The 15,063-nt window shown below is 36.8% G+C and overlaps 1 protein-coding gene across 1 annotated transcript in view; it reads left to right on the top strand.

Annotated features, from left to right (window-relative positions):
* TMX3 (thioredoxin related transmembrane protein 3) overlaps positions 1 to 15,063 on the top strand; it is a gene marked incomplete in the record, with an annotated part of 42,236 nt that overhangs the window by 18,735 nt on the left and 8,438 nt on the right. The window contains 4 exon segments of the mRNA XM_072411498.1: positions 426 to 503; positions 2,300 to 2,366; positions 10,332 to 10,430; positions 11,972 to 12,029. Of these exon segments, the coding sequence (XP_072267599.1) occupies positions 426 to 503; positions 2,300 to 2,366; positions 10,332 to 10,430; positions 11,972 to 12,029 (302 nt within the window).

Raw genomic sequence — 15,063 nt, 5'->3', positions numbered from 1 at the left:
GCTGGGCTATTTAGAATATGTTTCTCTTCAATGGGTAGTTTAATTTGTTCTGGGTTATTATCTTTCATTCTGCCAAGCTGGTATTAACTCATATTGTTACCTTAGGCTATCTTACAGTTTATAGTTTCATAAATGACACTGTGTAAAGGACATTATCAAAAGCTTCTTCAAATAATATTTTATTAATTTGCACTGTCTGCACAAATTGTGTAAATTCTTTAATAATGCTAATTCCACTTTTGTTTATCCTAACTGGTTCCTGAGAACTTGCTGCTTAAAATATCATTAGGACAGACTGAAAATTAAAATGCCATTTAATAGAAAAGAAAAACAAAATTACCATGAATGGAAGTTGGGTAATTCTGTAGACTACCTAGTGATAAAGTTGTGCCTTCCATAAATTGTATGTTTTTTTTTTTCTACAGGAAAAATTCATTGAAGTTGCATCAGAACTTATTGTGTACACATACTTCTTTTCTGCTTCAGAAGATGTGTTGCCTGAGGTAATAATATTTTTTTATTACATATTGTGAAGGAAACGTATGGACTTTTTCTCCCACAATTTGTTTTGCTTTTGTAACCCCAGTCATATCAAAACCTATATTTTTTTTCCTATTTTAATACTGGTAATGTTATGAGGACAGTCTAGAGTTATGGATTTTGTCTTCATAGATTCATCCAGTCCCTTGTTGCATTGCTTTTGTGTAAAAAAAAAAAAAATAAAAAATAAATAAATACAGGTCTTCATTTAGGGGCCTGGATGTACCTGCATCTTTTTATGATCTACAGCTTAGTATTTGATGAATAGTGATTGGTTTTGCTTTATCAAATGTGATGTGGTCTGGTGCCAGTTCTTTGCTTAGACGACGATCCTCCATTCTGTTCTAGTAGTCGTCACCTTTAGACAAGCCCCTTCCTCATCCTTTCACTAGGCTAGGTCCCTGCACTCAGGGTTGTCCCCTTCCCCAGCACTTAGGTGTATAAGGGATGTTGCCTGAGAGCAAGAAGCAAGGATTGGCATGCCCACAAGACCAGAGGAAGATACAGGGTCTGAGATGATGCTAAGGTTGCAGAGAGGTAGAATCCGATCAAATCCGATAAATCAAGATAATTGTAGAGTTCACAGATGAGAGGCAAAGCCCCAGTGGTCATGCATGGGAGGTCATCCAAAATCCAAGGGGGTCAGTGAGTTAGGTTGGAGGCAAAGGTCTGTCCAGACAGCAAACGGAATGATCAAATTGTTTTAAGATTGACAAGAGAAAAGCAGAAACACACACAAGTTGTAGTAATTTGTACATGTTACACTATAACTGGCACTGCAGCCATGTTCAGGTTTTACACAAATGCAAGTCACTGAGGGTATAGAAGGCACAGGGATAAGCCAGCTTAAAGAGGAATTCAATTTAAAAGAAAACTTACCTCGTTTCCTCAGGGCAGTCTGATCACTCCAGGGGTGTCTTGTATTGGGTCACGCGTCGTCCCAGAGTCGGCACCCCAGGTGCCGCCATCTTCCTCTTTTCTTCTGGGTTTTTCATTCTACCTCACCTGACCTGGGCACGAGAAAAACACGAGACACGGGCACGAGAAAAACATTTGCACGTTCTCTTTGCGCAAAAAGGCTCCTTCTGCGCATGCCCTAGATGCTCAGGCATGCAAAGAAGGAGTGCCCAAGAGCCCCACAGGATGCCTGACGTAGGTATCCCGGAAACTTTGCACTTAAAAAAAAAAAAAAAAAAAAAAAAACCAAACAGGATTTTTACTCTGCATAAAAGGGTTGTCTAGTTGTATATCCTTTTATGGAAAGTTAAAATTCTGAGTTTAATGACACATTAAGACGGGAAGCAGGGGGCCACTGTAGATTGTTCAGGGTTGGGAGAGGTGGAGGCATGCAAGTTGCAGCTGACATGTTGCTTCTTATGCTGGTTCTTACTGTCTAATTTATCTCATATGTATTTTTGTAATTATATGGTAGTTTTGGGTTTAGATAGATATTGTTAAATAGTGTTTTACAAATATAGTTCTATTGTAGGAAAATAATTTTAAAAATGTTTGCATACATGTAACCAAGTTTAGGAAAAAGAAATAGGATATAGAACTTAAAAGTAATCTACCATAATTTTATACTATAAACATGTTTACATTCAGGAACACAAACACATAACCCAGTGGCAATATAACATATCTCCTATCAGTGCACAATGGAAACAATTTCCCTGAATGAGTGACTTAAATATAAAGCTAAGTGTTTTTTTATTTTATTGTGTAAAGTGATGATATTCTTATTATATTTGCTTTGCAGTACGTCAAGTTGAATGAAGTACCTGCTATATTGGTGTTTAAAGACTCAACCTACTTTGTTTATGATGGTAAGTTTGTCTTTTTTTTTTTTGTTTATTTAGGGTTTTACAGTAACAAAAACAAGGAGGGGGAGGGAAGGGAACATAAAGGAAAAGGGGGAGGTGTTGGTTTGTCTTTTGCATGTACATAGTATAGCTAAAATCTAACCAGTCAGGGAAGATATGAGTGCTGGCATTTCTAACTTTTTTTTTTTTTTTTTTTTAGAAGTTATGAACATTTCTGCTATAATTCTTATTTATCTTTCTCTCTCTCTACATATATATATGTATGTGTATGAGTGTAACCATAATCGTAACCTTTTGTTACATTTGACAACTCAGAAATGAGCGTGGTCCTTTTAGCCCTATATTTTAAAGTCCTGAAGTTTAGGCATGGAGATATTTGTTAAAGCACAGAAGTCCATGGAAAAAAAAGTGATGGCAGGCGGGCTTCTGTTTGTAAGTACTTTTTGGTTTTCCATTACATGGAACTCTACATGCAGGGTACAGTCTCACCATAATTCTATAGCAAGATGAAGTAGCCTCCATGTTTATCTGTGGAGTTCCATAATGAGGGTTGCAGTGAGTGGCTCAGTACCGCAGACCATTGCCTGCTGCCACATTTGCAGACAATGGTTCCTTAAGAATAACGCTATGGTGTGAGTGACCGATCTGAGAGCCACGAAGGATCACTGAATCCTGAGGCAAGTCTGAAAGGGGTAGATAGGGAGAAGGAAATGGTGACAAAGAAAAAATGATTGGCTTACTTACCAATGCTCCATGGGGAATTTTTTACAGATTTTCCAGCTGTACCATTCTGGCAGGTAGAGCAGCTCCCAGCTGATGAAGATTGAGTACTCTGTACCTGCCAAAACAGTGCAGTTGGAAGGTCTGAGTGCACCCCCTAGTGGCAATGCTACCCTAGACCACAACCTGGGTGGCCTATTCAGAAATCTGGCCCTGGTTATGTGTCCCTCCTTAACTTGTTTTCAGCCTGTTTCTATCTGAACTACCTTTCTCACTCGCATCCTAAAATACAACCAAATCTCCCTCCTTCAACATCCCTTTTAGCATATTCAGTTATTCTGTCTTTAAGGACAAAATAATCAGGGGAATTTTACATGAAGCACTTTACACAGCAAAGAGGCACATACTGTACACCACAGGAAATCATTTGCTTATTCTTTTATTGTCAACATGATGTTTTTGTGCTCGCAAGAATGTAACATGACACATAATACTAGAATACAAGTTCTCATAAATAATCAACATATTCAGTAATAATTTACTACCAGGAAACCAGATTTACTTCCAATGTACAGAAAGCAATCCTGTAAATGATTTAAATTATTTTTTAAAAATGTAGACCTAACAAAAAATGTTTTATAATACAAGCAGACACATACCACACTGCAATAAATACATATATGTAAAGAGGATATAAAACAAATATATTAATGTCTTGTAAACATATAGGTCCTAGCTGTAACAAATGTAATTTGCCATGAAAAAAACTTCCAGTAATGCATATCACTGTTGAGAAATGATTAATAACAGTTGTTATATCCTGTTGAACCAAATCTATAGGGACAATTGGTAAATATCATTTAATAATATGGTCTGACAGGGATGATAAAATGCAATTTTTTTGCCTTTGTATTACTTTGGTTGACATGCTGTTTCTTTAACTGTCTGGATTATTGCATCAATGAGGTTAACACATAGAACACAAGAGCATTTCTACTTGTTGCACTTTTACTTGTTCCAGGCTGAAACCATTGCAGCTACAAAATAAAGCAAATCAGCACAGATTACGTCAAATGCATCATCCTTCTATTTAGGTTTGATCTCCCATAAGCACTCTTTTATCACCTGTGTTTTGAGGTGTGAAATTCAAAGCTGTGGACACTATACTTTATATGAAGATTGGAACTCCCAAAAGGGCATTTTTAGATATGGTCTGGAGTTCAGCTTTAAGATTATAGTAACAATTGCAACTTCCAACATTTTCTCTTGGAGAATGGGCCCTAAAAAATATCTGCCACAAAAATAGGTAGGGACATGTAGTCATCATGAACTAGAGAACATCTAGCCCTGATACTTGGATCAATTAAAATCCCTAAACCAGCTGAGGACCACATTGAATGATTGAGAGGGCCACATGTGTCTTAGAAAGGCAGTTTGACATCTTTCCAGCTATAATGATGTCTGGATTGGGAACATGTTACGTCTACCATCACTGGTATACACCAAGAATCATTTTTTTTTTCAGCACTGGCAGGCTCGTGTTTCTAATAGCCCTTTTGTTGCTAGGAATAATAGATGCCTTATGGTGGCAGCAAACTACTCTGCGTTTGTTGCACTTATTGTCACTAAATTGTATCCAGCTTTCAGTGTTTTCATGGTCATGTTATTTTCCAATTCTAGATGAGCTAACCAAGCTCCTATCTGTAACTTCATTAAACATATTTTTGTATTGCTAAATCCTTGCATTAGACAGCTGGGGACTTAATACAGTTGTACATATTGAACTCTAGTTTTACTGACCCACAGAATTATACCTCCATTATATTTCCATTTTAAAATAAACTGGCAATTTACTGAAATGGCAGTTGGTTTTATTTCATTTTAAATTCTCTTGAAAGGGTATTCTACAAATATCATTACATATTGAAAAATGTAGATGCGTATCAGTCCACTCAATATAGTGATGCTTTAGCTGTAGTTGAGACTAAAGAAGGAACTTTGGAAAAGGTAGAACCTGGGAATCCTAAATATCTCATTTATACCAATAGAATGATCTCCCTTTTGTAATTCATGGCTGTTCCTATCCACTTGCTGTATGTTCCAGTACTAATATTCATAATGTAAACATAGGTGGAAAAAGAAATGAATAGTGGGAACCTCTAATATTGGTCACAGTGGGTCTACAGCTTTGGGAACACTGGGGCTGAAGTCTCACCCAGAAGGGATACAAGAAACTGGTACCAGCCTCTAACAAAAACTGAAACACCGGTTTTGTGGGAACAGACTCCTTATTAATTCTGATGAGCTGTATCCAATACTGTTATAAGGATACACATTTATGAATCACAACCATGTTGGGGTTTTCCCCACTTAGTGGACATTAGCAATGTTGTATGAAAAACCTCATATAAATATTCACCGTACAAGGCCTTGTTTTTTATGTATACTGCAGATCATTCTCAGTCGGTCTATTTTGCAATATAATACAGTCAGAAAACTGCTTTCAAGTTAGTTTAAATGAAGTCCGCTGCTTCTATCAACAGGTTCTGTTTGATGCGATGGGGCACTTGAAATATGCAACCCTTAGACAATTGTTTTTCTGTAACATCCATGGAACACAACCAACACATTACATTGGTCAGCTGTGACCAGGAGAGCACAAAGGTTGTAGGCACAGGTTAGACCAAAACCACATCAGATGTATAGTGAGCCATGGGTGTCTGCAATGATTGTAGGCACAGGTTAGACCATAACCACTTCATGTGTATGGTGGACACTGGACATCTGGGGACCTCTTGTAGCACACAATGTTTCTGTCACTTCCAATAGGATTGATGTGAGGCAGACAAGTAATATGTTCATGCCTTCCTCCAGTTTGAATTCTCTGCAAAAGTCTGCTATATTTCCATTTAAAGGAAAAACAAAACATTTTTTTTCACGTAAATGATGTAAAGTGAGTCACATAGTGACACAGGCTCTGAAGGTGACAATCCAAGTTTTTGTAAATGTTTGAAAATTTGATTGAAGATCCGTTTAACGGTTTTTGAAGCCAGTGGTTCCAATTTTGATGGTAGTATAATAAAAGAAAGTTTTCTTCCGTCTGATTTGGTTTTCTCACCTTGTATATAGTTTGTTGACAAAATAAAATTAAATTCGAAGATAGTGTTGATTAGATCCTCATTAGTACTGATGACTTCTATATTTAGAAACTTTTTGGGAGCGTAGTGGTTTTCCATATGGACATAAATTGTTTCTTTGCAGATCCACTGTGAGCTGAAATATAAAATGTTACAGTAATAAATAAACATCTCTTGTATGTCAGTTTATCCTCATAATCTTTTAATACTGGAGGCTTATTTATTTTTGTGCTATGGATAACCTGTAAACTGTCTTCAGCCTCCCATAAAAGCAGCTGGAACCCTCTCCTCCCATCTGGGAAAGCTGACAAAAACCCTACCAAAGGGACTTAGATCCACAGATGCGTTTAACCATTTTTATACATGAACTATTGTATTCCTATTTCAGAAATAAGTTTGCCTTTGCCTTATGCATAGACAAAGTAGGCTTTTTTCTGCGGTAAAATCTACTGGCAATGTCTGTATATTCTAAATGTACAATAACAAGTAAAGGGTGTAAAAGAGGTTTATGTTTTTCAACTCAAAAATACCATAAATATTTAAAAAATTACTGCTATCCTTAATGATACCCACAAGAAGTTTTGTCTGTCTTGCAACCGTGGCTGGAATAATATTTGCCTTCTCTCTTTTTACTTTGGTCTGTTAATTTGTTTTATAAGTATTGTATATTATAAGTATAATTTGTTTTTATAAGTATATAAGTAAGTATATTTAATGTATAATTTTTTTTCTATAGTTTTGTTTCATACTTTTTAAACCATGTGCTATTTAAATTTTCTTGGTTGTTTGTTGTTTTTCTCTATTAAAAGGGAACTTTTTTTGTACAGATTACAAAAGTTTTGTAATCTAGATATAATATTACTTTGTTCTTTATTTTTTGTATTGTTACAATGTTGTTCTGCCTTATCATTGCAATACCTTTTTGTACCAGAAAAATTCAGTGCACTTCACCGCAGTATGGTGCAGTTGTTTTACCAGGACTGATAGATCCAAATAAAGACTTGGGGTTACTGTAGATGGCCTTGTGCTCATAAAAGCTAATGGAAGACATTCAATTGCTTCTTTCTTTAAAAAGAATCTGCTTCATCAGCATTCACATAAGGTTAGCAAAACATTACATTTTTATACAATCATATATGTTTTACTTACTACAACTGTCGACCGGGCATCATAAGCAACTCTCTTGATACGCTGCAGTAAACTGAAGGCTATACATATCATTATGTATGCTTACAAATTAAAGAAACCTCATAGGGTCATAAAGCATTGTAAAGGCCAAGAATAGCTGCTAACACATTCAAACTGCTATGTCGAAGTAGAATTTTCTAAGGCTACTCCCTGGATTAGTGCCGTGCTTTACCGTTTGGTATTTTGTTAGGGTATAAGCCAGCTCATATTTGGCAAATATTCTAAGGGGTCATTTATAACGTAGGGCAATATCCCTGTTCATGCTCTGTAATCCTGCATTGCACCAAGCATACCGCAGACTGTACTGTGTGTGTGTGTGTGTATATATATATATATATACACACACACACACATTATAACCCCCCTTTACAAAGTATTCTGGGTGGTCATGTGATGCAGGAGGCCTCCTCGCCTTGTCAGGGCTGGTGGTCCTCAGTGATGCCGTCACTTCTCTCCATCTAGGACCTGCACTTACAAAATATCCTCAGTCTTTTAGGTTGAATAGGGATAGATGAGAACAGTATGATTTTGCTTTTTTGGTTACTTTTGGATGCTAAAAAATTGTTGGAGATGGTGAATTCTGATCATCTTGGGTGAAAAACTTCTGTCAATACTGGTATCCCATGATGTCAGTGATCACTAAATAATAAACACTATTGAGGACTGTTGTATTTCCAGCAGCACGGTGTCTCACTCTACCTGTTTACTTCCTCCTTTCTCAATTTGCCTGATTTGTTAAAGCTCTCCGAGGCTGGAGAGGATACACTTTCATCAGTAATGTTGTGTGAGCCAGCAAACCTTGAATGGATCTGGTCCAGGATTAAAAACATTTGCTAACAAGTAGCCAACTACTTTTAGGAAATCCAGCTTTACTTAGGAAAGTATATCTTCTCTAGCCTTTGAGAGTTTTAATAAATCAGACCCAGTGGAGCAGAATTGGATGTTGTAGTGGTCATCCCCAGTTAGTTGTTTAGTGATCTGCCATTGTAAGAGTTTACTGTAAACATGCTAGATTTTTGTCCCAAAACAATCATGATCATTCTCCTCAGGTAACACTTATCTAGTTTGTATTCCGCATAATGTATTCAATCTCTCTGAAATGCATGTAAATGTTTTCAAATGCAAGGTAAAATGCAGGTGGGCAGTTAAAAAAAAAAATAAGGTTCAACCTATGAAAGACTAAAAAAAATGACCATGCAAAAAAAAAATTTTGACACACGTGAAAAATTTGGCACACGCCTCATATCACAGGGGCAACAAGAATTATGAAATCATTGTGTGACAATTAAAAAAAAAAATCCTTCACCTTCTTTATCCTATTTATATCAATAATGCAGATTTATATTTACAATACCAAATTAAGAACTCCGTACTCCATACAAAGTTACAGTGTTCTTACCAGATAAAGATGCTGATGATGATCAAGGCAATCAAAGCAACTATATAGAAAACAGGGACACGATTCCTTGGTGCCATTCTGATGAGGTAGTTGTGCTTTTGCAGAGGTTTTTGAAACTTCTGGGAGAATATATAGCTGACTACAAGCCTAGAGATTGGTGCAGTGATGTCAACTAACTTGGAATTTACCTATATGATTAGGAAAAGGAAACTGAAAGTCCCACGCCTAAGCTGCAGCTCAAGAATTGAAACTGGTGATGCCAGTCCTATGCTGTGGCAAACATAAAATTGTCTTCTCTTTCCTTAGGTATTTTTTTTTAACTAAGAGACCATTTATAAATTTATTGATAAGTAAATAAAAAAAATACAATGTTGTGTGCCTTGTGTATAACGTGAGTGAATGAAAGTGGGTAATCAGAATTCCTCTTTCACTGTTATGGTAAAGTAAGAGTTGCTTGGTAGCTATTTTGAACACCTATATTGAAGCTGGACTTCAGAAAAAAAACATACACATAGATATAATACATGTATAGGAGCTGTTACACCTGCCAAAGATTTTTTATTTATATCCATTTAGTCTTTAATCTCTTTTAATAAGACTAAAGAGTTTTTTGCTGTCTTATTATTTTGATACTTGCATGCAGCTTACCTAATGGCCTTCCCACGCCACCTTTTCCATTTTCATTAATGGCAGCAGTTAAGCAAAGAAAAAAAAATAAACTTCTGTCTTTTTTGTTTATTATTTGAAAGACCTGAAAATGAAAATATGTACAATTTTTATTGTTATCCATGATCATGTTGAAGAGCATTAAGCTGCGTACACACTTCCAATTTTTGTCGTTGGAAAGGATCTTTCACGATCCTTTCCAACGACAAGGGAGTGCACGATGCATGAACGGTGCTGTACATACAGCACCGTTCATGCTCTATGGAGAGGGGAGGGGGAGAGCGACGGAGCGGCACCCTGCTGCGCGCTCTCCCCTTCCCTTTCATTAGGATCGGCTGTCGTCCATCGTCCGTGGATCCGGCAGGTCGGTCGTCCGGACGATGGACGACACCGACTGTACACACGGCAGATTTTCGCCCGATAATTGGCCGATGCCGATTATCGGGCGATAAAAATCTGACGTGTGTACGTAGCTTTACTCTTACTTGACCCTTTAAAGCAAGGCAAAACTGCATAAGAAATGAGGGGAGTGACCTTCACTAGGATAAGATTTGTGGACAGTATTTTGGTTCTAACCCTTAACAATTTTATAGATATTGTATCTGATAGAAGGAACCTTCTATATTCCCAAGGTGTAAAAAGCAGGCCCACCCCTAAACAGTAACTGAGAGAAAAAACTCATAAGTGAGCTTGGGGGGGGGGAGAGGGTATATATAGACAAGATATAATATAACAGATAGAGCTTATTCTTCATAAAGAAGACATTTTAGCTCTAATTAATAAAAGAAATGAAATGAAAACATGTCTCTTCTCACTGGGTAGATACAACATTTACCTGTTTGTTTAAATTTTATTCAGAATATGAAGATGGTGATTTGTCCAGCTGGGTGAACAGAGAAAGATTTGAAGGATATCTTCATGTTGATGGATTTACATTGTACGAGCTTGGAGACACAGGTATGATATTATGTGTTGTGGTTTCATTAAAGAGGCCTTGCACTGTCAGAAAACCACTCTGTTCAATAGAATCCCTCTTTGCTGGTGATATTTGCTGGTAAACCAACACTTCAAGCAGCATTTGTGTCATTGGATCCCTCAGTTCTCAATGTTCCAGTTCTTCCCTACCTTAGATATTTACATCATTACAGTGTAATGTAGTTATGTGAAAGGGGGCAGCAAGAGAAAACAGTGAACACTGCGGGGGGTCAAATAGACGGACAGTCCCAAGAGTCTCTATTTCCCAATAGACACTCCCGAGGAGGATTTCTGTTCCATAGGGTGGTGTTTTCTTTTGAATCGGGCAATGAGAAAGTTTAATCTGTGTCTGAAATGATTAAGCAAAACTGTTTTCTTTCTTCCATAACTTATCTTAGAACCAATGACCTCATCATTGGATTTCTGCTTTTTAATGTAATGCAGGCAGATCATAGCTAGTTAGTGGGGGAAAGGGCTGGATGATACTGAATGTCTTCTAGCCTGGATATGAGGTGGGCTCCATCTGCGTGGCTGCAGTGTAAAAAGCCGAATGTGTGCAGTCAAATCAGGGTAAGCAATTTTAGTACAGGAAAAGAGCCCGTACAACTATACAAGTTGGAAGGAAAGGCTGCAGCTTTAATTATTGTCACTTTTTTTCCATTGAGAAATGCTTGCCAGTTATGATTTTTAATGTACGGGTCACCGAGGATACTTTACTGCTTGATAATTATTCATGTTTGCTAAATAACAGGCAAATCAATTTGTGTGTGTTCAAAATAATCATCTGATATTTATTATTATTATTATTATTATTATAATAATTATTATTACTACACAGTATTTATATAGCGCCATCATGTTACGCAGTGCTGTACAAAGTCGATAGGCATGTCCCTAAATGGGGCTCACAATCTAATGTCCCTGCTTTAGTCATATGTCATGTAGTATAAGGTCAATTTTTGAGGGGAAATTAATTAACTTAAAAAAATAAAGAAGTGAACCTTACTTGTAGAAGTGAAACTTGCCAGTAGCTGCAGTATTTCCCACCCTCGGCTTGTACTCGGGTCAGTCAATTTTTCCTGTTTTTCAATATAAAAATAGCACCTCAGCTTATACTCGAATCAACTTATACTCGAGTATATACGGTCTGTTAGTATGTAGACCTGATGAAGAAGTAACAGAAGTCAAATATATTTCTTTTGAACAAAAAATTTAAAAGGTTTGTATGTTTTCTTCATTATATTTTGGCTTTATATTTAATTATTCTCCTATTAAGCAGGCTGTTGCCTGTAGAAGCCTTTTTTTGGTGAGCCAAACGTATTATGTCACTGCTGTTTCAGGGCATGTAGTGGAACACGTATACTACTGTTGGTTTTTGGCTCTCTTGTGAGTTTGCTAAAGATTCAAATGCTATCCAACAGCAAAGATGAGGACAAATACTGAAAATGTTTAAAAACGACTCTAATTTTGTGTAACTCCATAATGTATGGGTCATCTTTTATCATTTCCATTTATACTTTTAGGAAAACTTGTGGCTGTTGCAGTAATTGATGATAAGAACAATTCAGTTGAACATACTAGGTAAGGATATTTTATATGATTATCCCTTTATGTATCCTTTCCTTTATCTAAAACGTGGTAATGCTATTGGTGTTGAAAAGGAAAAAAATATTTTGTGCCTGCTTTTGGTTTGTTGATGAATTAACCTTGCTTGTGTGTGTGTGTGTGTGTGTGTGTGTATGTATATATATATATATATATATATATATATATATATATATATATACACTGCAGTAGAATGGAAACTTAAGATTAGGGTTACTTATGCATACCTACAACTGTGTTACTTTTACATGTACATTGTTTTTCTATGTTTAAGTAGCCTCAACCATCTCCCTAGTGGGGCTCACTCCCACCTGGGCTCCAAAACAGTTGTATCAGGTGCTATGGCTTTAGTTACAGCACTATGTGTGTTTGTGTGTGTGTGTATTAATATTATTTTATGTTTGCAGGATGAGCCCTTTTTTTTCATTTTTAAATCAGGGAATAAATAGAACTTTGCTTGTGTGGTGTCTCCATTGGATGAACTCTATTTCCAATGTCTATCATGCTCATCTCAACAATACACAAACATGAAATATAGTACAGATTTTATTTGCGTTGGCTGACAAATATATTAGGAATGACATTTAAAGTAACTGACCTCAGCTGATCCGCTAGAGACATATGTTTATTCAGAAATCTCCCAACATACCTGTTCTACGTCCTAATATGAAAGTCCTGAATATCAGAAGCACAGGAGAGTCTTTGAAATACAATTGTCTGCAAGTAAAAAGTCCCTTTGCTTTCCTTACATCTGTGACTAGATTTATTACCATTGGGCTTCTAATCATACTGGTATAAAATCTTATATCAACCCTTTTATGCCTAACACAGTATTCCTGAGGCTAGAAAATCCTGAAGGTATCCCCTAAGCTAAAAATTGAAGTTAAAGACTTGTAAGTCTGCAAAACAAACCACGGTTTAAAAAGCACGAATACAGCACCCTTTTCTTGTCTGGTGGCACACATAAAATGTCAGCAGGACAGAAAAATAAGAACAATACTAAATGTACTTCAGGATGAAGAATACTATAGTTCCAAATGACACTGCCACATGAAAGCCCGAGAGGTCATTTTGGGTCTCAACAAAAATTTTTATTGGTCACCTTGCTAGTACCAGATTGGGACAGTTTTTTCCCTCAGTACTGCCGTATTCTTTCTGACATAAATTTAGCAACGTCCAAAAAATATTACTTATGGATTTTGGTCAGTACTGATATGATGGAAAAGCAAAGCACCTTCATTTGTCAGCTGCACATCCATGATGCAAATCTCCCATTCTACTACACCTGACTGTGGTGACTGTGTGACGTTGTCATGTTGAAGAGACCAGTTTTGAGATAATTTAAGCGTTTTGACATGGCATGTTATCCTGCTGGAAGTACCCATCAGAAGATGGGGTACACTGCGGTCATAAAGGAATGGATGGTCAGCAACAATACTAAGGTAGGCTGTGTCCTTTTTTATACTGATTTGGTATAAAGGGGCCCATAAGTATATTTGGTAAAAAGTGTGCCAAGAAAATCTCCCCCCACACCTTTAGACCACCATCTTGATTGATACAATGCAGGATGGATCCATGCTTTCATGTTGTTCAACTAAAATCCCACCCTACCATCTGAATTTATTAGCAGAAATCAAGACTTATCAGACCAGACAACCTTTTCCAATAGTGTGCAATTTTGGTGAGCCCTAAATTGTGCCTGTTCTTAGCTGACAGGAGTGGAGCCCAATGTAGTCACCTGCTGCTGTACCCATCTGCTTCGAGGTCCGTTGTGTGTCGTGTTGTGTTCAGATGCTCTTCTGCATACTTTGGTTGTAATGAATGTATTTTTTATTTTAGTCACTTTTGCCTTTCTACCAGCCTAAATCAATTTGGGCCTTCTCTTCTGATCTGATGCCAAAGCATTTTTACTCAGAGAACTGCCACTCTGGGAATATTTTACATTTTTTCTGAGCATTCATTTTAAACCTTAGATACAAGGCTGTGTGTGCAAAAATTGTGTAGCAATTTTTGTTAAGGTTTATATGAAACCATTCACTAAAATCTCACCTAAGCTTTACCATTATAATGCTGAAGTAGTGTTAATGGAATAAGGTGACCATGCTGTCTCAGCATACCTGTCTGTAGCTGAACTTTGAAATGACATGATTAGTTTTGGACTGGAAGCACTCCTATCCTTTCTAGTGTATTTTTGTACTCATTAACTTGTCTTAAGGCAGTGTTTTCAAATGAATGGTCTGCTAACGCACCAGAATAAACTAAAAATTGAATGCAGACAATTTTGGTAGTGCATTACAGCGCTGGTGGAGCTCTACAGTGTATGTGTAGTGTAGTATTATTGAAAATAAATGACCCTGAAATGCATCGATATGTGCATCTCTGTACCGTACTGCACCTGCACTGAGATGAATTGCCCTATGGTGGTTTATAGTTGATAAGAACTCGGTTAACTTACATATAATTATTTATTTTTATTTTGATAGGTTAAAGTCTATTGTTCAAGAGGTAGCCAAAGACTACAGAGGTCTTTTTCATAGGTAAGTTGAGAAATTCATGTTTAATCCCATTTAAATTATAGCTAAAGTTTACCCTCTGAGACGAACTGTTGTGCTTGTCTCAGGCAAAAATCTGATATCTGTACAGCAGTTCCCCAACCTCATTCATCAGTCTGCAACAGTGGATTGAGGAACGAATGTCAGAAATGAGCACTGTACACTACTTTGGAGGAGAGCACAGCACGCTGCCCCCTCTCCTCTCCATGGAACAGATCCGCACTATGTGTACAGTGCAGGTTCATTCATCTATCAGTAGAATTGCTGAAAAGATTGTTTCCGGCAGCATTCATCTGACGTCTGTATGGGGCTGTTATGTCACGGATATAATTTGTGACAGTTTATGCAAATATTGATGAGTTCAATTTGAAGTGTACAAAGAGAGATAACACAAAGACTTGAACGATTATAGTATTTAATAATAAGATAGATAGACAAAACAATGCAATACTGTAATA

Source organism: Pyxicephalus adspersus, chromosome 5, assembly GCF_032062135.1.
Source record: "Pyxicephalus adspersus chromosome 5, UCB_Pads_2.0, whole genome shotgun sequence".
Classification (NCBI taxonomy): Eukaryota; Metazoa; Chordata; class Amphibia; order Anura; family Pyxicephalidae; genus Pyxicephalus; species Pyxicephalus adspersus.
This window is presented reverse-complemented; position numbering and strand designations above follow the sequence as displayed.